The sequence below is a fragment of the Lithohypha guttulata genome, assembly GCF_036872675.1.
Source record: "Lithohypha guttulata strain CCFEE 5908 chromosome Unknown scaffold_3, whole genome shotgun sequence".
Taxonomy (NCBI): domain Eukaryota; kingdom Fungi; phylum Ascomycota; class Eurotiomycetes; order Chaetothyriales; family Trichomeriaceae; genus Lithohypha; species Lithohypha guttulata.
In genome coordinates, this window is record NW_027042752.1 from 2,135,216 (window position 1) to 2,159,408 (window position 24,193).

Below are 24,193 nucleotides of genomic sequence, written 5' to 3' on the forward strand. Positions count from 1 at the left end.
GCAAATCATCATGGATACTCATACTACGTTATGCCTTCTCGCCTTGTATGGTGGCAACTACTTTCCTCGAGTGCTTCGAAGCCCGAAATTCGAGATACCATATTCCTTGCCACGTTCCTGTATTGAGCTTGCCGTTCGAGATCGGAACTGTCACGCTCGCACCTACAAGCGCTGATTTAATGTGTGCCTGCTCATCTTAGTATTACCTCAATATATTTGTGCTTAGCAACCTACTGGCATGTCATCCAGACCTTCTGCCGAATGTCGATAAAGTGTGCCCTTCTTGTCCTCCGGTGCCAGTCTGTCTAGAGCATCACTCATGTCTTCTCTTACGTCGCTGTCCCAGTTTTCATTGAGCGACAGACCGCACGAGGTATGCTGAACAAAGAGATTGAGAAGTCCAATTTTGTAGTCTTTGATTTCTGGCAAGTTCTTCACTACCTCATCAGTGATCAAGTATGAGCCTCTTGACTTCGAGGGCAGTGTGAAGGATTTCTGAAACCAAGACATGTTGGGAGTGTTAGGGATGCAGCCTGCTGGACAAGTGATCGAGGTCACAACTGGCGTACTGCTCGAGAAGATGGCGCGAAACGGTAGGAGGAGTAGGAACTGTGGTGCGCCAGGAAAGAGGGCTACCAGAAAGATGAGTATGAGGATCGTGGAAAAGTGGTGGTTCTGTGTGATTGAAGGCATTGCTCGTTCTTGAGAAATGAACTGCGATTTCGAGTAATAAGAACGTCATAGTGGATTATCGGGAGTTCGCAAGAAATAGCTCCGAGCACGCTTCTGCTGTAACAGTTAGCACAAAGACCAACGCTGCTCTCGGCGAATACTGCTAACGTCAGCTCCTAATAGCTATCAATGTGTTTCAAAGCAGGGAAACAAATCCACGAAGCCAGATTGTGATGAGACGAATGCATTTCCCTTGCATATATACAATTCAACACCGATTTAGCATTGCAGAACAGCCGAAAGTTAGGCTTATCTGTTGGCATAAGCTCGATCCTCCTTGTTGTCTGAAGTGTCGTCTTGAGGAATAGAATTGGCGTCCAGCTCGCCTTTGAGCGCAGGGAATTCGCCTTGAATTTCGCCCATCTGAGTTTTCGTCTTCGGCATAGCGACCTCATCAGGGTCACCAGTTGGATATAGTGGAAAAGCGAGTTGCTCCTTAGGTAGTGACTCTAAGTATTTTCTGTGATGTTTTTGAGCCTAGTCGTATTAGATACAATTCTGATTGTGCACAACCTATACTTACATATGGCAACCCGCAATAGGTACACCAATTGATTTTTGGCTGATTGACGTTGATGAAGATCTTTGGGTGGCCAAGTGGACCACCACCGCCGTCACAGGCGACATAATGACCGTCAACCCATCTTACTGGTTGTTTGTGAATGAGCTCGATTGCTGCATAAGGTCGTGGCTGATCTCGTCAGTGATTATGGCCTGCCTACTCGACAGCATGCAAGCTCACTTGTGCGTCTATGATAGTCTGCTCGAATCGAGGACCTGACATGGCCAATTCTCGAGGCATCTGACTGCGTGACCAAACTCCCTGTCTGTTCGGAGCTTGCATCTGCCTCTTCTTTTCCGCGTCCGTAGCCATTTCCTGTAGTGGCGCATCCCTGAGACCATAACTGTCTACCGGAGTTTCGTTTGTCTTGGACACATTGGGAGGAGTAACTCTTGTTGTAGGGTCATTGACTGGTGCTCTAACCTCCCCACTTCCTTGTCGTGCGAAGGGAGTAGTTGATGTGAAGGAACGGATTGCTTGTTTGGAAGATCTTTGAGTCACCGACTGCAGGCGCAGTCGCGCGACTGATATTGAGGCCGACATTGTTTATGTTGTATAGGTGCTGTGGTATGGACCCGTAAAGCTCGTATATACTGAGATCGAGAGGTTGCTACTGAACGATCAAGTCGAGCTCTCAGCCAATCGGCGTGGAAATGCAGTTTTGGTGGACCCTTGACCGACGTAGCCTCGTCCCAAGGCAATCGCAGGTCGACGCGGCGGGTGTGCTTGCTACAATACTGAATACTAACCACAATCATAATCTACTTGTCCGCAAAGATCAGACTCTACGAACAAGCCTGCCAGTCGACTCTGTCTTATATTGCCTTCGAATACGGGTCAGCAAAACTGCACGAAACACAAATAATAATTCACTATGGCTTCGGGCTACGATCGAGCACTTTCAGGTATGGTCTGTCCCATGGCAAACTCTTAGAGACAGCGTTAACAAGACCAGTGTTCAGTCCTGATGGGCACGTGTTTCAGGTCGAATATGCACTCGAAGCAGTGAAGAGAGGAACATGTGCTGTTGGAGTGAAAGGAAAGGATATTGTTGTACTTGGTTGCGAGAAGAGATCAGCTATGAAACTACAAGATACAAGGATAACGCCGTCCAAGATTGGTCTGATCGATACTCACGTCTGTCTGGCCTTTGCTGGTCTCAATGCTGATGCACGTATCCTGATTGACAAGGCGCGACTGGAAGCTCAATCGCATCGTCTGACGGTCGAGGATCCAGTTACCATCGAATACATCACAAAGTACGTCGCCGGTGTACAGCAGAGATATACGCAGAGCGGTGGTGTAAGACCTTTTGGCATCAGTACTCTCATCATCGGATTTGACAAGGGTGAAACCGAGCCAAAGCTGTACCAGACAGAACCTTCGGGAATTTACTCAGCATGGTAAGCATTTCCAAGCCCTGATGCCGACAACACTGACAGCGTTCTAGGAAAGCCAACGCCATCGGTCGATCGAGCAAGACTGTCAGGGAGTTCCTAGAACGAAACCACAAGGACGACATGGACCGAGAAGCCACAATTTCGCTGACGGTCAAGTCGTTACTGGAAGTGGTACAGACAGGAGCAAAGAACATCGAAATTGCAATCATGGCACCAGGCAAGACGATAGAAATGCTGCCAGCCGAGCAAATAGAGCAATATGTCAAGACTATAGAGGCAGAGAAGCAGGAGGAGCAAGCTAAGAAGAAGCCTGGTCGAGGCGGGCCAGCTGGTGCAGCTTCTTTGCCATCGAGGCCTGTCACAGAGCAAGAAGGCTCGACCGGCGTCTAATACAAATATGTGTTGTACAATGGGACGGAGTTTGTGGTCAGCATGGCATGGAGTTGTTTGCTTTGAATTAGCAGAATGCGATGCTTGCCCTTTCCCAGGTATCCCTTTTCTTCGCTGATAGAGCCAGTGTATCGGCTTCACGAGATCCCGTGTTCAAGTTCGACACGGCAGGCCAAGGATGGTCTCTCGCTCATTAAAAGGGTGCGACAGTTTGAACACATCTCTGGACCAATGATGCATATGCTCACATCTCCTTCGGCCGGTGTATTGGCTCAAAGCTCTCACAATCTGGCCGCCAGCTCAGAGTGTCCAACATCTGTTTCTCCATAGCTTGACCACTTTTCCGCAGGGTATCTTCGTACGGGTAGTTCAGGGTTGTCCTGCACACAATCCTCAAGCATACCCGAGACAGAACCGCTTATTTTGAGTGGCGCTGTATAGTATCGTCTTTCCGAGATTTGGTTCGAAACGATTGTTTAGCCCTCGCACTTAGCCTCAACCAAGCCTGTCCGCAGACGTTCCTACGTCAAAAATCGACTTGTAGTCCTTTTGCTGGACTCGGTCGTCCTTGATCATCCTGGCTACGTTAGAATTGGGCCGTTAGTCAGACTTAACTTGCCTACCTTGCGTCGACTCTTGTATCCTCACTTTCCACTTTCAACGCTGCTTGTGGTGTCTTGGCTTCGAGCACGAAATGGTTGTCACAATGAGGACAATATTCGTCACTGGTCATCTATCAGACTTAGAATACACTGACTGGGCTTTTCACGTGCCTCTCTTCGAAGTCTTCCATATTCACCCGGAAAGCCTTTTTACACTTTTTACATGCAAAGGTCATTTGTGTAGTACGTTGTAGTGGATGTGTCTCCTTTTCAGCATGGCACTCTGCGCAGTCGAACCACTTGCGGCCTTCTCCTATGTCAGTGTATCCTACAGGATCACGATAATGTGGACATACAGCATGGCGATCTGATAGACACTTGTGCGTTCAAAACATGCACGCTTCAGATTTTAGTCAAGTTGTTCTTGCAGCAAAATTTTCCCTTACCACATTGTAAAGCCTGTTTAGTTGGAAAGACGCTGCTATTGCAAAAAGTTACAACATTCTATAGCAAGCGCCGATCTTTGGGGAGCGGAGAATGCAGGGCCTGGGGAGGGGTCGGCGGAGTTTTAGTGCCTGGCGGACTCGCTTAGTAGTCCAAAAAGGTGGAACCACTACGTTACTTGCGTATGTGCTGCGCATTCCACGTGAAACCACAAAGACCGCGTGAATGACTTGGTATTCCCTCAACCACCGTTCGCGTATGCGTATATTCCAAACAAAGCCGCTACAATCCGACCTTCGTGCGCTAGTCGGCAGACTTTACACATCATAGCAACAAACATCCGTTTCGTGGCTTGCGCTCAGCTCCAATTCGATCACTTCAACCTCTACCACCACACCAGGCAGGCCTGTTTTTCGCGGATATAGATTACACAAGACACGTCAAGTCATTAATGTGTGCGTTAATGCGGAAGTTCGCGGTAGGCTGATTTGCAGACCTCTGACCATGCAAGACGATCATGGAAAGAGATGGCGACCAAGGTCCAGATACTGCTTCTATTGTGCGTATACTTGCAATTTGAGTCGTGCCTGCCATGTCTGACCACTGCCAGAAACCCGTGTCCTCCTTGAGGGCCAAATTCGAAAATCCTCAAACCCCGAACCCATCTGGCAGCGATGGCACCACCACTAAGCAGTCTACACCAGGCCTGAGGCCTGTCGACCCAAGCAAACAGCCGCCTGCCACAGTACGAGCATCGTTCGACTTACCAAGACCACAATCTCCCTGGTCAACTCAGCAGATTGATATTCAGAATGGACCTCGAACTCCGGGCCCAGCCCCTAGAGGTTCTGAGTCGCCTTCGAGATCGAACCACAAGAGACCGCTTTCCATGTTAATACAGTCTTCGCCTAAACTTACACCGTCTGTTCAGGTAGACTCGCCTAAGTCACCCCCACGAACCCTGTTTGCTCGACCCAAATCGCGCTCACCAGAAAGGAATGATACCACACCTTTCGGCAAGGTCAAAGCCCTGGTCTCCCAGCACGGCAGTAGGTCTTCTAGCAAGCCACCTACTCCAGGCGATGAAATACCTGATCCCACTTCCAACTCTGCGCCTATTCAGCCTACCGTAAGACCAAAATCTCCTATACCTCCCCCAATCAACCGAGCAGACAAGCCTAAGGTTCCTGCCAAACCACTGAACATTGCATCTACGCCCAACTCTGACCTGTCTGCGAGACCTTTATCCTTTTTGAATGAGAGAAGAGTGTCCCCTTTCAGTACTCCACCTAGCAGTGATGAGGAACAAGCTCCCGTCGAGCCTCAAAGACAGTCGGGCGAAAGAAGATCGGTTGACGTGTTAGGCAGATCTGCTGAAGGCCTTGTAGCACAAACCACTGATGCAGGTATCCACCAATCTCAACGCGATCCAAGAAGTCTTGGGTTTAGTCAGCCGAAGACAAACACTGAAAGGAGGGATCCTCGTCAGCTCGGCTTTACCACTGAACCACCTCGACCACCCAGCAGAGAGGCAAAAAGCACTCCTTTACCGACACGAAGCACCCCACCAGCAACGACAGCACCCCCCAGGGATCCTCGTGAGCTAGGTTTTGGTGCGAGTACACCAACAAATCGTCAAACAGCACCATCGATGCCTCAGAACAGAGCATCTCCACCAAAACCAGAGACCTTGCCGCAACAAGGCTCCCACAAGGATGCACGTATGCTTGGATTCTCAGAAGCCAGTCTTCCAAGCACGCTTGTAGAACCCGCTCGACCGGACCTACTCCAACGAACGATTCCTAGAATACCTCCGCCACGTCCAACCGAAGACTCAAAGCGTCCAACTTATGCTCCAGGTATCATGAAAGCACCTCCGGCTCCACGGGTCCCCTCCATTACTTCAAGCACTACACCAGCACGAAGGTCTGAGGACGTCCCTAGGCAGGCAATCCCGTCTTCTTCAGATGTCAGATTTCCACCTCCTCCAAAACGCGAAACCTTTCATAATGCTGACTTTGAGGCGTTGGAACCGTCCAACATACCGCCGTCTTTACCTAGTCGAAGAAGGTCGTTCGACGTCAATCCTCCAATCCGTGATGATTCAGATGATGCCGAGGACTTACAGCCAGAGCCAGTCACGACCCGGCACGATTACCCTGACGGCAGTCACACTAACCGTCGACCACCGCAATATCACCCTAAGAGATGGCAATTTTATACCAAGACTGACGGTAAAGCTTTCGATATTTGTGGAAGACTATACTGCACTGCGAGCTATCATACAAGGATACTCGACCTCGAAACCGGCGAAGAGGTCCTTGCATTGAACCACGGCGAGACCGTCAAACAGACGGCTGTGATATTCAAGCCCGGAGCAGACATCAAATCTGAGGGCAAAAGAATCTGGATCGGTAACAACATTGGTGATCTGCAAGAGATCGACCTGGAAAGTCATGCAACAATCGCCACCAGTTCTGCTCACAATAGAACTGAGATTCTGCGTATCATGAGGCATCAAAAAGACGTCTGGACCCTTGATGAAGCTGGCAAATTGTTTGTCTGGGAGGCGGGCGAGACAGGAGTACCAAGTATGAAAAACACGCCAATCTCGCATAAGCTCTCCATCAGGCCCACGCACGCTATGGTGGTGCAAGATACGCTTTGGGCTATGTCTGGCAAGGAGGTCAGGGTGTATCGTCCTGGTCGCGACTCGACATTCAATGTGCACAAAGGTCCTCTCCAAACTTCATCGAGCGCAGGTGATGTGACTTGTGGCACCTTCTCAGAGGCTGAAGGGAAAGTCTACCTCGGACACACCGATGGAAAGGTCACGATGTACTCACTCAAGGATCATTCTTGCCTTGGCAGCATGAAGATCAGTGACTACAAAATTAATTCCATGACCATGGTCGGCAAGAACTTGTGGGCAGTTTACAAAACTGGCAAGGTATACGTTTACGACATTTCGACTACTCCCTGGCAGATCAAGAAGGATTGGAAAGCCCATGAAGGCCCGGCAACAGGTATTGTCCTTGATCGAAGTAGTGTCTGGCTGCTTGGTCGCGTGCAAGTGGCCACTACTGGTCATGATCAGCACGTTCGACTGTGGGATGGCATGCTAGAGGATGACTGGGTCGAGAACAGAATGCACGAAAGAGATATTGACTACTGTACTTTCAGAACAATCCGAGCGTCAGTGACGACCTGGAATTGTGGTGCCACTAATCCAGCCCTTCTCCGAACAGACTTCATTGCGGATGCGATACATGCAGATGAACCAAGCCCTCCCGAAATTCTTGTCTTTGGTTTCCAAGAGGTGGTGGATCTCGAAGATCGTACAGTAACTGCAAAGTCCATTCTTGGCTTTGGCAAGAAGAAGGAGAACAAGGCTGCCGATCAACAATACCAATCTAGAGTGTATCGAGATTGGCGAGACTACTTGGCACGAAGCATTAACAAATACATTCCTCAACACGAGTACACCGAGCTCCATACGTCGTCTTTAATAGGGCTCCTTCAGTGTGTGTTCGTGCGTGCTAACGAGAGACGCAATGTCACCAATCACGCAGGATCAGACGTCAAATGTGGTATGGGTGGGCATTACGGCAACAAAGGCGCTCTTCTGTGTCGCTTCGTTCTCGATTCCTCAAGCTTATGCTTCATCAATTGTCATTTAGCAGCTGGTCAGTCGCATACCTCTCATCGCAACAACGACGTCGCGACAATCCTCGAGGCAGAATCACTACCGTCGGAGCTCGACGTGGATGTCCGTACGAACCACTATGTGGGAGGTGGCGACGGCACACAAATACTTGACCACGAAGTTTGCATCTTGAATGGTGACCTCAACTATCGTATTGACACTATGTCCAGAGCGACAGTCGTCAAGCAAATTGAATCTGGCGACTTGTCCAAACTCCTCGAAAGAGACCAACTCAATGTCTCAAGGCGTCGTGTTGCTGGTTTCCGTTTAGCACCCTTCACCGAGCTTCCTATCACATTCCCACCAACATACAAATATGATGTCGGTAGTGACAGGTACGATTCTTCGGATAAGAAACGTAGTCCAGCCTGGTGCGATCGTCTATTGTTCCGCTCCTCTGCTGGCAGGGTCAAGCAGCTTGAATATCGTCGTCACGAAAGAGTATACTATTCTGATCATCGTCCAGTGAGCGGGATCTTCAAGCTTCAGATTAAGAAAGTTGATGAGGCGAAAAGGAAACAGACTCTGAAAAGCGTATACGCCGAGTTTGAGAAGACGAGGAAAGGCATACTTGAGGAAGGATGTGTTAGCTATCTTGTGGAGTGTTTTGGTATTGGACGGGAAGAGGCTAGGCGACTCTTTCGGAGTGCGGAATAAAATTCCCTTCAAGAACGAAGAATGTTGGGTCGTATGCCAATGGCATATGAAACCAGCACGAAACTCAGAGAGAGAGCATATAGAGCCTTTCAATTGGATCTCTTCGACCATTTCCTCTATCCAAGAGATCATCACCCTGTTATCGTGTTTCGCAGCCACAGACCGCGTTCTTTCCATCGTCCCGATCTCTCACCCGCGACTCAGTCTTGAATCTTCCACTAGAGCCTACTTGCTTTTTCTTCACGTACGCCTTTCCTTATTTCCAGAGAACTCTGCCTTCATCTCTGCCTCCTTCACCGTCCCATCACTCCTTGTCCGTACAGGAAGTTCCACAGGACGTGACTGCTCCTGCGCAGACGGCAACTCAAGATCAGTATCAGTATCACAGTACTTTCCTGACGGGCCGGAGATTGCGTTTCTTCGACCTCGAAATGGTGGACTGGGTGGTGAGGTCCGTGGTTGGCCAGGTTGATAACGGTAGAAGGATTGGAGGGATGATGCTGGGATCTGTGGGTTATCGAATTGTGAGAGGAATGGATATGGGTAGGAGGATGAGAAGTCAGGTGGGGATGAGAAGGTGAAGGAGAAAGGGGTGGGAGATGAGGATGAGGATGGGTTGGTGGTTTTGTGAGTAGTGTCTTCGTCAGTATTCTTGTGAGCGTTCTTGAGAATGTTCTTGGAAGTGCCCTTGTCAGGATTCTCGTCTTCGTTGTCGGTGCTACTATCGTTGGCGCTGCTCATCCTTAATGGAGTCAACAGAGGGCGACGACGATAATTGCTTTTCTGTCATGAGAGGAAGTAGCAGAGGTAAGTCAAGCAGACGAAAACGCGACAAATACGACAACAAAGCGCAAAAGTGACAAAATGAAGGAACTTGCATTCAAACCGCCAACCCAACACGCCCCCGAAACCGAACACCCCACGTACACCTTCCAAGTGCCTGCTGGCTACTTGCAAGCACTGAGGAAAACGGGTATATATCTGCCAAGAGGTGATAGAGAAGCATATGCTCCAAGAACGAGTAGTGGCTTCTCTTATCCTCACTTCTGCTCGCTCGCTCGCTTGCTTTGCTTGTCGACATAGTTGCAAGAAAACAATGATTCAAACCTTTCATGCGCTTCCTGGTATCGTACTTTTCACATATCTCTTAGGCTTCTGCTCCCTTCTTCTTCTTTTGCTCGACCTTCAGTAATAGCGCTCTGTTGATGTGGGGTAGAACACCACCGAACGCGATTGTGGCTCGGATCAAAGTGTCCAACTCTTCGTCGCCTCGAATAGCAAGCTGCAGGTGGCGAGGCGTGATACGCTTGACTTTGAGATCTTTCGCGGCATTGCCGGCAAGTTCGAGGACTTCGGCGGTGAGATATTCAAGGACTGCGGTTACATATACGGCGGCTGAGAACGCGTCAGCAGCTAGCGCGGACTCAGGTAGGGCAGGCATACCTTTTGCGCCTACGCGCATCTTATTCTGAGTGTTGTTCTTGAGGAAACGCTTGACTCGACCGCATGGAAACTGTTAACGCGTCAGTATGTTGTTGTCATGATAGCGTTATTCGCAATTCAGATTAGGGTCACAAGCTCGGCGCGTAAGCTATGCTTTCTGGTTTCAAACCCGACTGCAGCCCAGAATACTGGTCGCGACGCGTCGGCAGGAACCAGCGCTCTCGATGGCCTCAAGTAACGCGCGCGTTCTCGATCCCGACCTTCACCTTGACCCCAATATGACTGCTGACAGGGCGACTTACCTGCAGACCAGCCTTTGCGCTGTGCGATTTCTGCGTCTTCGTGCTTGAGTCCTTTGCGCCTGACGCCTTGCCTCCAATACTCTTTCCTTTGCCTCCTGCCATTGTGTTGTACTTGGTATTCGTCTGTTCCGGGAGAATATAGTGCGAACGTGATATGTATGCGACACAATTCTGTGAAGTGAAGAAAAGTGACGCGTGGGGTTGATGAAGGAAGATGTCACAGAGCCGAGAAGTGGATGATGGAAGGCAGGCGCGTTTGCTGGTGGGGCCACTGCGTGCTTGGCATATTTCCTTGTTCAATCCAAGTCACAACAATGGTGTGTGATGCTTGGGATGAGCTGGACTATCCTACAAAATGGTCAATATGCGGAATTTGTGCTGCTTACCATTCAACATGAGTCTAGATAAATATCGAAGACTGTATAACAGCGGGATCCGTGGTTGTGAAGTTCTCAACTCGTTCCAGAGTCGTTCTTACCAATTCTCAGTGCACGAAGGCTGCCATGCAGCACAGGGTATGTGTGCAAGCAGCATGATGGCTCATCAACAACATTCTTTGACCGGCGACGAACAGAACGTTAGGCAAAGTATCAAAGCTTCTGCTATCAACACAGATAGGACAACTGCTACAATTGTCTTGCTCAAGCTGGGCAGTAGGAAAGAACGAAAGTCTCATCACGTGGGTATCAGGAAAGGCAGCTTTTCCGAAAGCATTTCACTGAGGCTACCTTACTGGCACGAGAGGGCTCAATATACTAGTGGCATCAAGTTACTGCCATATGTGTGTGAGATACCAAGAGCATAAGACTAATTGACTAAGGCGATGCCATGACCTTTATGCTTAATTGACGCAAGATTTCTTGCTATTATTAATGGCACAAACACCTTTCTCTCAGTAGAACACCTTCTCATGCATTGTATTGTCCTTGCACCATGTATCTCGTTGCTTACTTAGAATTACTCTCTTTAACAATTCTTTCAAAGTCACTAAATCAGTATCTCCAATAGATCTTTTGCACAAATGCTCATATCGCATTTCCCGCACCGAGTATGACTCCTGTGCCCAAATTTTGCACGCTTTCCTCGTTCGTAAGGGGTTATCAGATGTTGTGACAGGGTCGTGGTATTCTTGGTCGTGTTCGTCTCTAAGCCGTTGAGTTTCATATGCGCAGTCGTAAGGCTGCCCTCGTGCGTCTAACTTTTGCCGTCCTGGTAGAACTGCTGATTCGTCACATCGTCAGGTCGTTTATCTCATCAAAGGCTCCGAAGAGCTTCGTCAGTAGAAGGGGGTATCTGTTCAAAAAGTTTCATTCGGCGATCGCTGAGGTAGCAGATCGCAATTCATCGCTGCCACGTCCATTGTGACGACGGAAGCCCATCACACCGTTCGAGGTGGGTCCTCGAGATTGACGGAGTGGTGCGCCATTCTCCTGACCAATGCTTACAGTACGTTTGCTGCCAATTGGTGCGGTGGCTTGATAGGATGGTTGGTCCTCCCAGGTCGAGGTACTGTTGAAGTAGTGGCTTCTTCCACGACGAGGGCTTGTTTGGCTGTTGTTGTTACCGATGTTTAGGTTATTGAATCCGGATATCAAGAATGGCTCATCTCTGCCAATGCCAAGAGCAGAGTTTGATGGTACTGGAGTCAGAGTTGGTGTGTTGGAGCCAACTGTATCACCAATGGCGTGAATGCGCCCGTTAGCTTGGATAGCAGGGAAGCTAGCTGAGGATTGAGCAGGAGATGGACTCCACGATCTCAGATCAGCATATGATTTTGCATTGCGAAGGTTAGCGTTGTCTGGTCGACCAAACGCGTTATTATCGCCGACATCCAACAAGCCCACAGAAGCCTGTCCACGTAGCTGAGCATAGCTTGGTCCATCATAGGGGCGACTGACATCGAAGTCGGAAGTGGAGGTTCTTGCCAGTGGTTGCCGGGTATTGATGGCCGGATTAGGTGGACTGATGTTTGAGCCTGGTGCAGGTCGTTGAACATGAACCTGACGTTGTTCACCGGCTCCGTGCGATGTGTGCGAGAGACCCATATGATGAGCCAGGGTGTGTACGAGGCGACGGTGCTCAGGTGGCAGATCTTGAGGGAAGATCAAAGTCTCAGGCTCAGTACTGTTCTTGAAGAGAGTAAGCTGCGTGTAGAAGTCAAGGGTAACCTGGTCATTCATATCGATGTCCGCTGATGGAGCTTGCCTAGCTGGCTGTCGTTGAGAAAGGGGTGATGGAGTATTCCTTGCCTGCGACAAAGCAGAGATAGACAGCTGGGTATGTAGCGGGTTCTGTGGAAGAGGTCGGTGCTGCTCCTCCAGCTGACCGCGACGTTCTCTTTTCTCTCTTTCTATTCTCTCTCTTTCCGCCAGTGGCAGCATTTTCTTATACTCAACACGAAGCTTTCGACCACTCAGCTCCATATGGTTCAAGGCTTGGATGACTTGTTCAGTTTCGTTCGGACTGGTGAAGTTCGCAAAAGCCAGACCTCGAAATACTCCGTTGTCGAAGTGGTAGTTGAAAGCATACGGAAGGGGCAGGTTCATGTTGACCATTAATTCGACAAGTTGCTCCTTCTTGACAGCAAACGGGATATTTTTAATTACTATAGCTGTAGGGATGAGTTCGTCATCGTCCAGCTGGTCCTGGTGACCGGTAAGGGATGGCTGACGACCTAGCTGAAGCGATGGCTGTTGGCCGTACTGAGGTTCGTCCCACAACTATTTCATGGTTAGTCACTGGTTCTAGAAACATCACACTCAACTCACATTTGACAGACCAACGCGACCACGACTTGGTCGAACACTACGAGAAGGATCTTGGTGGCCACCCAGCCCTACCCCAAAATTTGGAAGGCCGTTAGAACCAGCGTTCCAGGTCTGCGCTGCGGCTGAATCGTATGGGAAATTCACGCTGCCAACCGGACCATTAGGCATGCCGTTCCGCATATGAGGTCCAAATGGTCCTACACCAAAACGTAGGTTCTGGCCATTGCTGTTATTGCTGAATGAATTATTGTTTGCAAACATGGCACCCTGCATTGACCCGTACGCGCTATCCATCGGTCGAGAGTTTGCTCGATTCAGCTGAGGATTGCGATAGGATCGAGGTGATCGGGAGGGATGATCATCGTAGAAGCCGTCGTTCATGTTGGAAAAAGTGGCCATCTCTTGTGCTGAGTCGACCAAATTCCAGATCCTGCTTGCTGTTCAAACGCGACGGCCTGATACGTCTCAAATATCCCTGACAACAAGGGATTTTGCCAGACTTGCTGGTCGGAACCAGAAAATCAAGTTTAAACTCTAGTCTCGAGGTTCCTACCTCAAAGTTGCTGATTGTCTCACACAAAGTCGTAAAGCGCACAGTAGGAGGGATGCTCGAACTCGCAGAAGTTGAGGAGAGGAGATTAGGTAGCGTCGCAATGCAAGGAGTGGGAAAAATTCATGAATTCGCGCACAGTCGTGGCCAAATGTCGCATCAAAAACTCATCGAAAAGACATAACAACTAGAACGATGGGTTTCAGAATCGTAACAAGGAAGATGTACTGCTGAGTACAAACAGGAATTAAAGTAATCTGCAAAAGTGGTAAAGGACGAGGAAACATCTCAAGCAACCACGAGAGATTGAGGTGGACTAGCGTGAGCCTTAGCCTGAGCGTATTCTACTCGTAGGTTAGTAGGGAGAAAATGCTCCTCCATACCCGGTTCCAAGCATTGAAACTCTTTGAGCTCTTTATTAGTGTCTTCTTCTGGCTGCCCGAACGCCAACCGTTGCCTGATTATCGAACCTCTTCAGAAGCCACGGATTTCCTCATCTTCAAACCTGGAAAACCCTCCACAATTCGTCTTGAACAACAGGGGCAGGTTTGAGGTCCACGCCACGTCTTGAAATCCACAAACCACCTTGCCAGTTCCAACCAATCTCCTTCGCCTCACTATAGACGATGCATGGTACGATAGACATGGTGATTGAACACAACCCAAAACGATCAATATCTGTGATCGCACAATCCATGCTGGGTCGATATGTCAAGCCTTTCGTGCACGATCTAACTGAGGTCGCGTCGCCTCGCAGCTTCTCCAGTAGCAGACAACCACTGCAACGCACCTGACTTGTGTCGATTGAGGCACTTGACACCTTTTTGTGACTTGTGACCCGTTCCCTCCTTGCATAACCGTTCCCCTCCCTTGCTTTTGAGCCACACCCAATCTCATCTACTCCATTGCCTTTCGTTTGTGCATGTCTTCATCATCTTCAATTCCACCCTAATGGTTCTCCTATTCCATATTCTAGCTTGGTGTCTCTCCACTGTCCGCCTGGCCCGTCCGGATCATCCCTCATGCTCGAAACCTTGTCGATCAACAGTTATTTTTGCTCGTGCAACCGCATGACTCCTGGGCCAATGGTCCAAGATAAAGCCTGGCATGCCCAGGCTTGTGCCTATCATGGATTGTGGCAGATTCTATGTCGTATCGATTGATACATCATATCCCATGTTACCACAAATCACATATCATACGAGTACGAAATTTACGCACGACAACATCCCTAGACAGCCGAAGTGAGCAGGATTCTGGATCATGCCCAACGCGCACCGGATGCTGTCTCTCAGCCCTATAACACAGGTAGATTGGTGATACGAACCAGTCCTTGCAAGTAGGAGAGTCCTGGTTACTTGGTCTCCACGTAGCCATGTCGCTAGTCTTTCCGACTCAGAAATCTGTTGTCTTCTATATTGACAATGTGCTCTCGTTCTCGCAACTACGTATGGTAATACACTGGAATTAATAGCCGTCGGAAAATTCCCACATTGTAGACCCGTGTTATTCCCGGCAAGCCCTGGGAGGCGCATCTCATTGAAACTCTCCATGAAGCATGCTGGTGACTGCTTACGACATGGCCGCCTGCCTCTCACCTCTCACACAAACCAACGGCCAGCGCTTCAATGACTCAGTAGAGACCTCGAATAAAGTGCACACAATAAACGAGATGCACGAGTTCGACGCTGATAGCCTTATCTCAACATCCTGATGCTCGTCGTTGCGATCAGTAATCCATGCCACATCTGTCTGCTCCTATGTCTCTGCACTCCGTATCTGACAACTTCTTAGGAAGGAAGTAAAGCAATAGTATGGTGAAGGACAATCGCTTGCGTCATGATCGTGTCAGCCATAGCTGAATGAGGTTGGACACACGTGTATTTCGATGGGCAAACAACTCATTGAAGCATTGAACCTCTAAACCAACATTGTAGGGTTGAGTGACTCAAGTTGATACAGGCAAAGGTCCCTAAGGTCGCATGCAAGACTGACTAGAGTACCACTAGTGCAACCAACCATGCCTTCCGCTCTGTTCGGCCACCTACCACTGCCTGGCAAATCTGCCACTACACTTCCAGCCTTCGTCTACGGAACAGCTTGGAAGAAAGACCTCACTGCTTCCTTAGTCTTACAAGCCCTACAAAACGGCTTTACTGCGATCGACACAGCTTGTCAACCACGACACTATCGGGAGGACCTCGTCGGCGAAGGAGTTCGGAAATACCTCTCTTTAAACAGCAATATCAGCCGCTCAGACCTATACATCCAGACCAAATTCACATCGATTCATGGGCAGGATCCGAACAATATTCCGTACAATCCAAAGTCGAGTCTACGAGAACAAGTCGAGAAATCGATCGAGACGTCCTTAAGAAACTTTACTATTTCCTCATCTGAGACGCCATATCTCGATAGCTTAGTTCTGCACAGTCCAATGCCATCGATGCCGGAGACGCTCGAAGTCTGGTCAGCACTGGAACAGTACGTGCCCGACAAAATTCGCAACCTAGGTATTTCCAACACGAACTTGTACACCTTAATGGAACTCTATGAGCGTGCCACGGTCAAGCCTGCCGTCGTACAGAACAGGTTCTACGCGGCAACGAAACACGACACCGCGGTACGGAAGTACTGTAACGAACGAGGGATCATCTACCAGAGTTTCTGGACACTGACTGGGAATCCGAATTTGTTTAAGAGTAAGGTCCTAGCGGAGACGTCTCGACAGCTAGATGTACAGCCTGCTGAAGCTTTGTACTGTCTCGTACTTGGACTGGATAATACTGTAATCTTGAATGGAACTACGAGTGTTGAGCATATGAAGGAAGATTGGGAAGCTGTAAGGAAGGCACAAGAATTTACAAAGAATAACAGCAAGCAGTGGGGACAATTAGTCATGGATTTCAAGAAGACAATTGGACAGCTTGTTGCATAAGACGCTGCACTCCGTTTCCCCCTTCACTCTTCGATGTTAACCTTCTCCTTATACAAGCACTGAAATAAGCTCTTTCAATCGCATCTTCTGCCAATCCAGTCGTATAGTCATCAAGCACTCGACTCGCAGTGTTCATAAAGTGATTCGAATAACACTTCCTCTGCCTCGTCCTCGCTCATCTCCTACACGGACTCTTCTGTGTCGTGGTAATCGCCGTATGTATGCATTACATTGTGGCACATAACATGTGTCTAGAATATAGTACTCACTACTAGTAGGTAAAAGTATGCTGATTCACAACTCTCTAGTCTTCTTTGTTACCATCCTCGTCCTCGTCCTCCTCCTTTTTGTGTTTCTTAGTAGGAGTGTCGATCGCGTCTGGCTCATCGTCCTCGTTGGCAATCGCAGCTTTTCGTTTCTTGCCCAACGATTTGGGGGTCGGCTTCGCCTTTGCCGCCGACTTCTTGGTGGAAGGTGTATTAGGTACGCCGACGCCTCCCTCGTCTGCTTTGGCATGCAGAGCCTCAGCTTCGCGCTTGAGTTTGTAGAATCTTTGTCTGCGAGAGGATAGTGTTAGTGCTTATACAAAGTGAAAGACAAAAGTGCTGGTAGGATAGAAAACACGAACGAGCAGGCGTTAGCATTCACGCCTCCGCCAATCACGGCCGCCACGTCTGCAAACATCGATTGGGGCGGCTTGATATCAAGGCTCTTGATGATTTGGAACAGCATCTCTCGCTCCGCCTCTGGAGTCCATTTGAACGGCATTGTGGTGTTGGAGTGCTTTCTTCTTCGGAGATGTCCTAGTGGTGGGAATGAATAGAAGTGAATTTTGTCATAATCCTGAATGTGATAAGACTCGAGAGTGGAAAAACGATCGAAACCGATCGAGATGGAAGAGGATATCGGAAGTGGTAAGTAGGAGTGGTGAAGAAGACGATCGAAATAAGTCGATCTATAGGCAGCACGCAGGGAGAACTGGCGGAGCTAGTGAAGTAAAAGCCTTACTTTCACTTCAGCTTGCTACCTAAGTGTCGACTCGTCCAACTAGTGGCTCCTAAAGGCGGGTGGTAGGCTCTTGGAATCACTCTTTGAAGAGTAGATATTCGGTTCCAGGAGAAATTTGAAGAATGATATAAGTCAGCGAGGTGGTGTTTGCGCACACGATATGTTGGTTATATACACTTTATCACAAAGATGGCACATGGATAGGAAGAAAACCTCACCGTAGAGTCCCCGCTTTAACACCCAGCTGGGCAGCAATTTCTGTGCAGGTCTTCGTGACCGGGACCTGAGTATGGAGCACCATTGTCATAAGAAAGAGCTTGTCGTCGATAGATGAGGATGTTGCTTGGGCCATAGTTGCGAGAGGTATCGAAATGAGAGGCAAGTTGAGAGATGTTCGTAGTCGAGAAGCGAAAATGGGTAAGAAAGTCGATAAGTATCTACTGACAGCAGTAAAGGCGAAGCTGAGAAAGGTAAAGGACGGTGCTAATCAAGAAAATCTATAGAATCACATGTTAATAACAATACCTTTGTATAGCTAGAAGTGAAGGGCAAGTCAGCTCGGTCGTACTCCAAGTAACAGCTCACCTGCTGTTACATCCTGTTAACTCGTGGACTCGTACATACTCCGAAGCTAGAGGAACCTTCATCACTAACGTCCTGCATCTCTCCAGGGCTTCAGAATCTGATAGCAGCACGATCGTCGCATGCAATAGCGAGACATCCTCAACAAGTGTATAGTGTATGTGTTGTAAGATATGTCACACAGCGTCAGTTTCCATTTGAAGTCCTTTACAGCAGATCATGGGAATTTTCGACTTTCACTGAGCATGCCTTTGTCATGGCCAGGCTGATTGTGCAGCCTTTAACGATGAGCGAACCTTGGCAGAAAGACCTGCCGTCTCGAGGGTCGACCGTGGGCGAGGGTCCCGAGAACCGCTCTAGAGGCAGTCAAGGTCAACTTAGTGCTACCTTACTCCGAGAGAAGGTAGAACTTCTGTCTTCATACTGAAGCTCGCCATGTTTAGGCAGCGGCATAACCTGCTGAGCTTGGTCCAAGCATCCACGGGCATGGACTACGTAATCATTGACGTGTCGTTGTTGTCAACTCCAGCTGGAGGCTTTTTACGTATGAGAGTATGGATCAGATTCTCGGAAAGCAGATGACGGGCTCTGAGCGAATGGGCTCTAGAAGTGAATGTGTAGGTATTTTCGACTGAGGCACCCGCCTGCAATGACGTTAGCGGTCACACTGCGCCGCCGCATGCCGAAGCTTCAGGGCTTGCGCCCACGTTGGCCGGCGTTTCTTGATGCCCCACCATAAACACCAACAGTGCTGTGTCTGTCACATTGACGAGTGCACACTCGCAAATCTTTACTGATTGACACTCTCCATTTCTTGTTGCCTGAACTCACGGTCCTGTTCATTTCCGGTCGCCTTCCAATATCAGTTCACACGCCTGACCGCATTCCTCTGTCCCCGAAATCTGAGGTCTGCACACACTCTGCCTCTTTTGCTCAACATTTGACAACATCTCAATACAACACATCCCGAAATCATGGTACGAAATCACGAAAACATATCTGCTGTCCATACTGATCGTCGCTAGCCTGTCTCAGGGTAAGCACACCGCGAAGAGCACAAATCCAACTTGAGGTCTAGAAAAGGCCAGCCTAACATATTCATCGCAGTCTTTCAGTCAACCCAGAGTGTGTCTCTACATTCAACGAACTGAAACTAGGTCGTGGGGGTCCCAAATACATTATCTACAAGATTTCAGATGACCAGAAAGAGATTGTAGTGGACGAAGTCGGCAATGATGCAGACTACGATGTGTTCAGAGAGAAGCTCATCAGCAAGAAGGAGAAGAATGGCAAATCGAGACCCTCGTATGCCATCTACGATGTCGGCTTCGAATTAGAAGGTGGTGAGGGCAAGAGGTGAGACAATTACGTGGTATGCTGTTATTATACTGAACAAGCACAGGTCCAAGATCACATTTATTACCTACATTGACCAGGACAATACTGGTGTCAAGGTTAGCACATTCCTCACATGCTTGATCCTAGCTAACGAATCGCAGTCTCGCATGGTCTACGCTAGCTCTCGAGAAACCCTCAAGAACGCTTTGAATGGTATCGCAATGAACTGGCAAGCAAACGACTCTGGCGAACTCGAATGGGCCGATCTGCTCAAGGAGGCAAGTAAGGGGAAGGGCACGGTTTAGGTCATTTGATTTGTCTGAAGCATGACTATTTACGTCCGGAAGACCTATATGGTCACCTACTGCGATGAAGCACGCGAGCAGGGTTTTCAGATAAGTTGTGGACATGAGCTCGACTGCAACGCACCACACTCGCGACAGCGGAAAAGAATGAAAAGCGTTCAAACGTGCTACGGATATGAGCGTACAATCACTTCTTGAGCGATCTGGACTTACATACACATATTCATCAGAGTTCTCAACCTGCATATTGCTGTAGTCTGCGATCGACCGTCGATATGGTTTCTTACGATTACATGTTTCTGACGCTATCATCACACCACTCAAATAGCTGCGCGTCCTTTCTTTCCGAAGAACCGTAGTGGAGACTAGCGCCTGCCAAGCTAGTTTCGAGCTCTTCCTGCGAGACTTCTGACCCCGAACACGAGACTTTGACACTTCGCAACCAACAACTCGACGCTCCGTGACCTGCAAAGCGTCTACGACCTGTCAAGGTCGAACACGATCCAGCTACACATGAACTGAGACCACCACTGAGCAACCAAGCAACATGATTCTCCCCTCCTTAAACCCCCGTCTGGCCGGCTCCTCGATAGCTGCGCGGTCGTGCACTCGAGCATCACAACGCTCCTTCCAGACATCAGCAAGAGCTCTTGCGCCCACGTTCGCTGCCAGCCACCAGCCGCCTGTTACAAGTCAATCTCGACAATCGACGAGATCAGCTCACGCGATATCCAACCCAACCCTGGCTGGTATCGAGAAGAGATGGGAGGGCATGCCACCACAGGAACAGGCTGAGCTATGGATGCAGCTGCGAGATAGGATGAAGGTCAACTGGAATGAGATGACGCTGCAAGAAAAGAAAGCTGGTATGCTTGAATCTACGTTATGAATGACGTGCAGTCGTGCTATGGCACGGTATTGACATCTGACCTTGATCGCTAATATGAATCTTTGCAGCTTGGTGGATTGCATTTGGACCTCACGGACCCCGCGCTGAATCACCCCCAGGCGAATGGCCAAGGATTTGGCTATATACTGGAATTGGTGTGGCTGTTTCCGCGATACTATTCCTCGGTGTTCAGTCTTTCGCACGTCCACCACCACGAACTATGACTAAAGAGTGGCAAGAAGCAACCAATGAGTACCTCAAGGTGAGCCTTAAGCACGACATGCATGATGGACACAGTCTAACGCTTCTTAGGAAGAGAGAGTCAACCCTATCTATGGTATCAGCAGTGAAGGGTATTCTGGCAAGGGTTACGTGCAAAGCAAATCTGCGAAAGCCCTTGGTGTCAAGATCGAAGAGGAGGAATAGACGACTTCAGAACGTCTCGAAGATCCTACTTTTACCACAAACTTTCTGCTATAGGGCGTGCTCCTGGGTTCACATACGAGATGTCTTCTTTGGCATTGCAAATTCGATAGCACATGTACAGAACCTGAATCTTATTGATGGTGCAATAGAAGGCAAGATATTGATACTGAGTCTGTGTTGGTGTCGTGGGTGGCTCAGCAATTTCCCCAAAGAACTGCTGTCTAGTGTAATACTCCCGGCTTTGAAAATGCCCACGACCCCGAGCACTCATTTCAGCTACTGTCTTGACTTTTTGAATAGCTATGATATTGTGTCGGGCTTTGCTTCATTGATCGATTGTGAATAGCATGAAAGGTCTCCTTGCGAAACACCTAACTCGTCGTGAAGTCTAATCGAGTTCTCTATCATAGAAACAAGTACTATATTTTTGCGACGAGTGATCGTACTCGTTTGGATGCTTCGGCCATAATTTCTATGAATGATGCTGTGACTTTCAAGACCCACCAGAATGTGATTGGGAGATTCCACGTGACTCGTTAGCTTCCGTTCCGAATCGCACCTTTCGAAACTTCATAGCTTCGACCTTCCTCCTTGCCAGTCAAGTACCCATCTCCGCTCTTCATATACCGTCTCAATATATCCGCAACCATGTTCAAGCAGTGAGTACACAGCTTCTGACGACCTTCGAAGCTCTTTTGGACGACCAATGCAGGTGCTGACGATGGAATTGTAGCGGCATCGCCCGCGCCTTGGGCAGGTCTGCTCTCCGACCAACAGCTACTCGACGCGCATTCGAGCCTCTCCGAACACAAGCTCTACCAGCATTGAGCACGAGATTCGCCAGCACAGACGCCAGCAGTGGTGTTGGAGATGGCAAGATTCATCAGGTCATTGGTGCCGTCGTCGACGGTAAGAGAACCCCTCGCCGCTCCCAGGGAGTACCCGGAGCTTTATACTTCTACATAGAGCTATGAAACCCAAGAAAAACAGAGCTGATGAGGTTCTCTTACAGTCAAGTTCGATACCGAGACACTACCTTCGATCCTGAACGCTCTAACTACCCAGAACGGAGACAACAAACTCGTATTGGAAGTCGCTGTACGTCTAAACAGCATGAAGCAAGAAAGAAAGTACATCTACTGACACTGACAAGCAACATTTGGGTGAAAATACAGTACGATGCATTGCCATGGACGGTACGTTTAGAAAATGGCCACCATGGTTTAGCATCGACTAACCATTACAGGTACCGAGGGTCTGGTCCGTGGTTCAAAGTGCACAGATACTGGTTCTCCCATTAAGATTCCAGTCGGTCCAGGTACTCTTGGTCGTATCATGAACGTTACTGGTGACCCTATCGATGAACGAGGTCCTATCAAGGCCACCAAATATGCTCCCATCCACGCCGAGGCTCCTGAATTCGTCGAACAATCTACATCTGCTGAAATTCTGGTCACTGGTATCAAGGTCGTAGACCTGCTAGCCCCATATGCCCGTGGCGGAAAGATTGGTCTCTTCGGTGGTGCTGGTGTCGGCAAGACTGTGAGTTGGGCGGCTCATTAGAGGGTTCACAAGCTAATAACCTATCAGGTGTTTATTCAGGAACTGATCAACAACATCGCCAAGGCTCACGGTGGTTACTCTGTCTTCACTGGTGTCGGTGAGCGAACTCGTGAGGGTAACGATTTATACCATGAAATGCAGGAGACCTCTGTCATTCAGCTCGATGGTGACTCCAAGGTCGCTCTGGTGTTCGGCCAGATGAACGAGCCTCCTGGAGCTCGTGCTCGTGTCGCCTTGACTGGTTTGACCGTTGCTGAATATTTCCGTGACGAGGAAGGACAGGACGGTAAGATACCTCAGTTTTTTCGCTAAGCAACTACTGACCTTCGATAGTGCTACTGTTCATTGACAACATTTTCCGATTCACCCAAGCCGGTTCCGAAGTATCCGCCCTGCTAGGTCGTATTCCATCTGCCGTCGGTTACCAACCAACTCTTGCCGTCGACATGGGTGTCATGCAGGAAAGAATTACCACCACTCAGAAGGGGTCCATCACATCCGTACAGGCTGTCTACGTCCCAGCTGACGATCTGACTGATCCTGCTCCCGCCACCACCTTTGCTCACTTGGACGCCACAACTGTGTTGTCTCGAGGTATTTCCGAACTTGGTATCTACCCAGCTGTGGATCCTCTTGATTCCAAGTCTCGTATCCTTGATCCTCGTGTCGTCGGTCAGGAACACTACGACACTGCCACCCGTGTACAACAGATGTTGCAAGAGTACAAGTCGCTACAGGACATCATTGCCATTTTGGGTATGGACGAGTTGTCAGAAGCTGACAAGCTTACTGTCGAGCGAGCCCGAAAGCTACAGCGTTTCTTGAGCCAACCTTTCACAGTCGCTCAAGTTTTCACTGGTATCGAGGGCAAGCTCGTCGATGTCAAGGACACCATCAAGTCTTTCCAGCAGATCATGCAAGGAGAGGGTGATGATCTACCAGAAGGTGCTTTCTACATGGTCGGTGACTTCGAGAGCGCAAGAGCCAAGGGTGAAAAGGTACGTTCAACATGTGACACGGGATGTAACATTGCTAACTTACTCGACAGATCTTGGCCGAGCTCGAGAAGTCGTGATTGTAGTCCTGATATAAACAGGCTGGCCGATTCGCGTTCGCGGCAGATATTCAATATGCTGCAAAATGCCTGCAGTAGCAGGGATCTTCCTTTTGTATGCTATAAAATGCTTCTCGCGATGGATGGGCACGCGTTGTAGAAGAGCCTTGTGTACATGAATCATTTCTCCGAACTCTTGAGGCGCTGGTCACCCTGTTTTACGCTTGACCGATTGTCGAGTTTGTTTGCAAGCTTCGAGTTCTGAGTCAGCATGCTGTATCGAAACGAACCGTCTGAGCCATGTCGGCCGACCTGCCACGCACGTGGCTACGCATTCCTCATTTCAGCGCGTCTCGTTTCAGATCTTCTTGTTTCATAAATCGCTGAATCACAACCTACCATTGGCTCCGCCACTTGAGTCGAACATCTGCTAGTTCTCTGCCATATGGTCAAGAACGTCCGTGTTCCTTTTAGTGGTATTCAAGCTTAAGTCGCAGCCACCGGATGTCGTGACAAACACTGTATGTCTACAGG

At 49.1% G+C, this 24,193-nt stretch overlaps 11 protein-coding genes across 11 annotated transcripts; 6 read left to right on the forward strand and 5 right to left on the reverse strand.

The window, feature by feature from the left end:
- Positions 1-150: 150 nt before the first annotated feature.
- On the reverse strand, positions 151-510 carry LTR64_004561 (uncharacterized protein; the record flags this gene model as incomplete). The annotated part of the gene is made up of 2 exons (XM_064898906.1): positions 151-162; positions 235-510. The coding sequence occupies 2 exons, from the start codon at positions 508-510 to the stop codon at positions 151-153; spliced, it is 288 nt and encodes a 95-aa protein (XP_064754863.1).
- Positions 511-981: 471 nt separating this feature from the next.
- LTR64_004562 (uncharacterized protein) lies at positions 982-1,837 on the reverse strand (the record flags this gene model as incomplete). Its single annotated transcript, XM_064898907.1, has 3 exons — positions 982-1,209; positions 1,256-1,423; positions 1,475-1,837. The coding sequence occupies 3 exons, from the start codon at positions 1,835-1,837 to the stop codon at positions 982-984; spliced, it is 759 nt and encodes a 252-aa protein (XP_064754864.1).
- A 331-nt stretch (positions 1,838-2,168) lies between these two features.
- Positions 2,169-3,084, forward strand: PRE6 (Proteasome subunit alpha type-4; the record flags this gene model as incomplete). Its single annotated transcript, XM_064898908.1, has 3 exons — positions 2,169-2,199; positions 2,250-2,697; positions 2,745-3,084. The coding sequence occupies 3 exons, from the start codon at positions 2,169-2,171 to the stop codon at positions 3,082-3,084; spliced, it is 819 nt and encodes a 272-aa protein (XP_064754865.1).
- Positions 3,085-4,647: 1,563 nt separating this feature from the next.
- Positions 4,648-8,493, forward strand: LTR64_004564 (uncharacterized protein; the record flags this gene model as incomplete). Its single annotated transcript, XM_064898909.1, has 2 exons — positions 4,648-4,689; positions 4,741-8,493. The coding sequence occupies 2 exons, from the start codon at positions 4,648-4,650 to the stop codon at positions 8,491-8,493; spliced, it is 3,795 nt and encodes a 1,264-aa protein (XP_064754866.1).
- Positions 8,494-9,640: 1,147 nt separating this feature from the next.
- On the reverse strand, positions 9,641-10,340 carry HTZ1 (histone H2A.Z; the record flags this gene model as incomplete). Its single annotated transcript, XM_064898910.1, has 3 exons — positions 9,641-9,888; positions 9,937-10,006; positions 10,239-10,340. 3 exons carry the CDS (start codon positions 10,338-10,340, stop codon positions 9,641-9,643), a joined length of 420 nt encoding a protein of 139 aa, XP_064754867.1.
- A 1,205-nt stretch (positions 10,341-11,545) lies between these two features.
- Positions 11,546-13,405, reverse strand: PIN4_1 (Peptidyl-prolyl cis-trans isomerase pin4; the record flags this gene model as incomplete). Its single annotated transcript, XM_064898911.1, has 2 exons — positions 11,546-12,958; positions 13,007-13,405. 2 exons carry the CDS (start codon positions 13,403-13,405, stop codon positions 11,546-11,548), a joined length of 1,812 nt encoding a protein of 603 aa, XP_064754868.1.
- Positions 13,406-15,576: 2,171 nt separating this feature from the next.
- LTR64_004567 (uncharacterized protein) lies at positions 15,577-16,494 on the forward strand (the record flags this gene model as incomplete). Its single annotated transcript, XM_064898912.1, has 1 exon — positions 15,577-16,494. The coding sequence occupies one exon, from the start codon at positions 15,577-15,579 to the stop codon at positions 16,492-16,494; it is 918 nt and encodes a 305-aa protein (XP_064754869.1).
- Positions 16,495-16,798: 304 nt separating this feature from the next.
- Positions 16,799-17,262, reverse strand: LTR64_004568 (uncharacterized protein; the record flags this gene model as incomplete). Its single annotated transcript, XM_064898913.1, has 2 exons — positions 16,799-17,051; positions 17,123-17,262. 2 exons carry the CDS (start codon positions 17,260-17,262, stop codon positions 16,799-16,801), a joined length of 393 nt encoding a protein of 130 aa, XP_064754870.1.
- A 1,796-nt stretch (positions 17,263-19,058) lies between these two features.
- LTR64_004569 (uncharacterized protein) lies at positions 19,059-19,727 on the forward strand (the record flags this gene model as incomplete). Its single annotated transcript, XM_064898914.1, has 4 exons — positions 19,059-19,061; positions 19,110-19,120; positions 19,192-19,440; positions 19,487-19,727. 4 exons carry the CDS (start codon positions 19,059-19,061, stop codon positions 19,725-19,727), a joined length of 504 nt encoding a protein of 167 aa, XP_064754871.1.
- A 547-nt stretch (positions 19,728-20,274) lies between these two features.
- On the forward strand, positions 20,275-21,042 carry cox5 (Cytochrome c oxidase subunit 5B, mitochondrial; the record flags this gene model as incomplete). Its single annotated transcript, XM_064898915.1, has 3 exons — positions 20,275-20,593; positions 20,685-20,878; positions 20,929-21,042. The coding sequence occupies 3 exons, from the start codon at positions 20,275-20,277 to the stop codon at positions 21,040-21,042; spliced, it is 627 nt and encodes a 208-aa protein (XP_064754872.1).
- A 648-nt stretch (positions 21,043-21,690) lies between these two features.
- On the forward strand, positions 21,691-23,680 carry ATP2 (atp2, beta subunit of the F1 sector of mitochondrial F1F0 ATP synthase; the record flags this gene model as incomplete). The annotated part of the gene is made up of 8 exons (XM_064898916.1): positions 21,691-21,701; positions 21,776-21,951; positions 22,055-22,140; positions 22,196-22,238; positions 22,289-22,584; positions 22,633-22,891; positions 22,939-23,603; positions 23,654-23,680. The coding sequence occupies 8 exons, from the start codon at positions 21,691-21,693 to the stop codon at positions 23,678-23,680; spliced, it is 1,563 nt and encodes a 520-aa protein (XP_064754873.1).
- Positions 23,681-24,193: the final 513 nt, after the last annotated feature.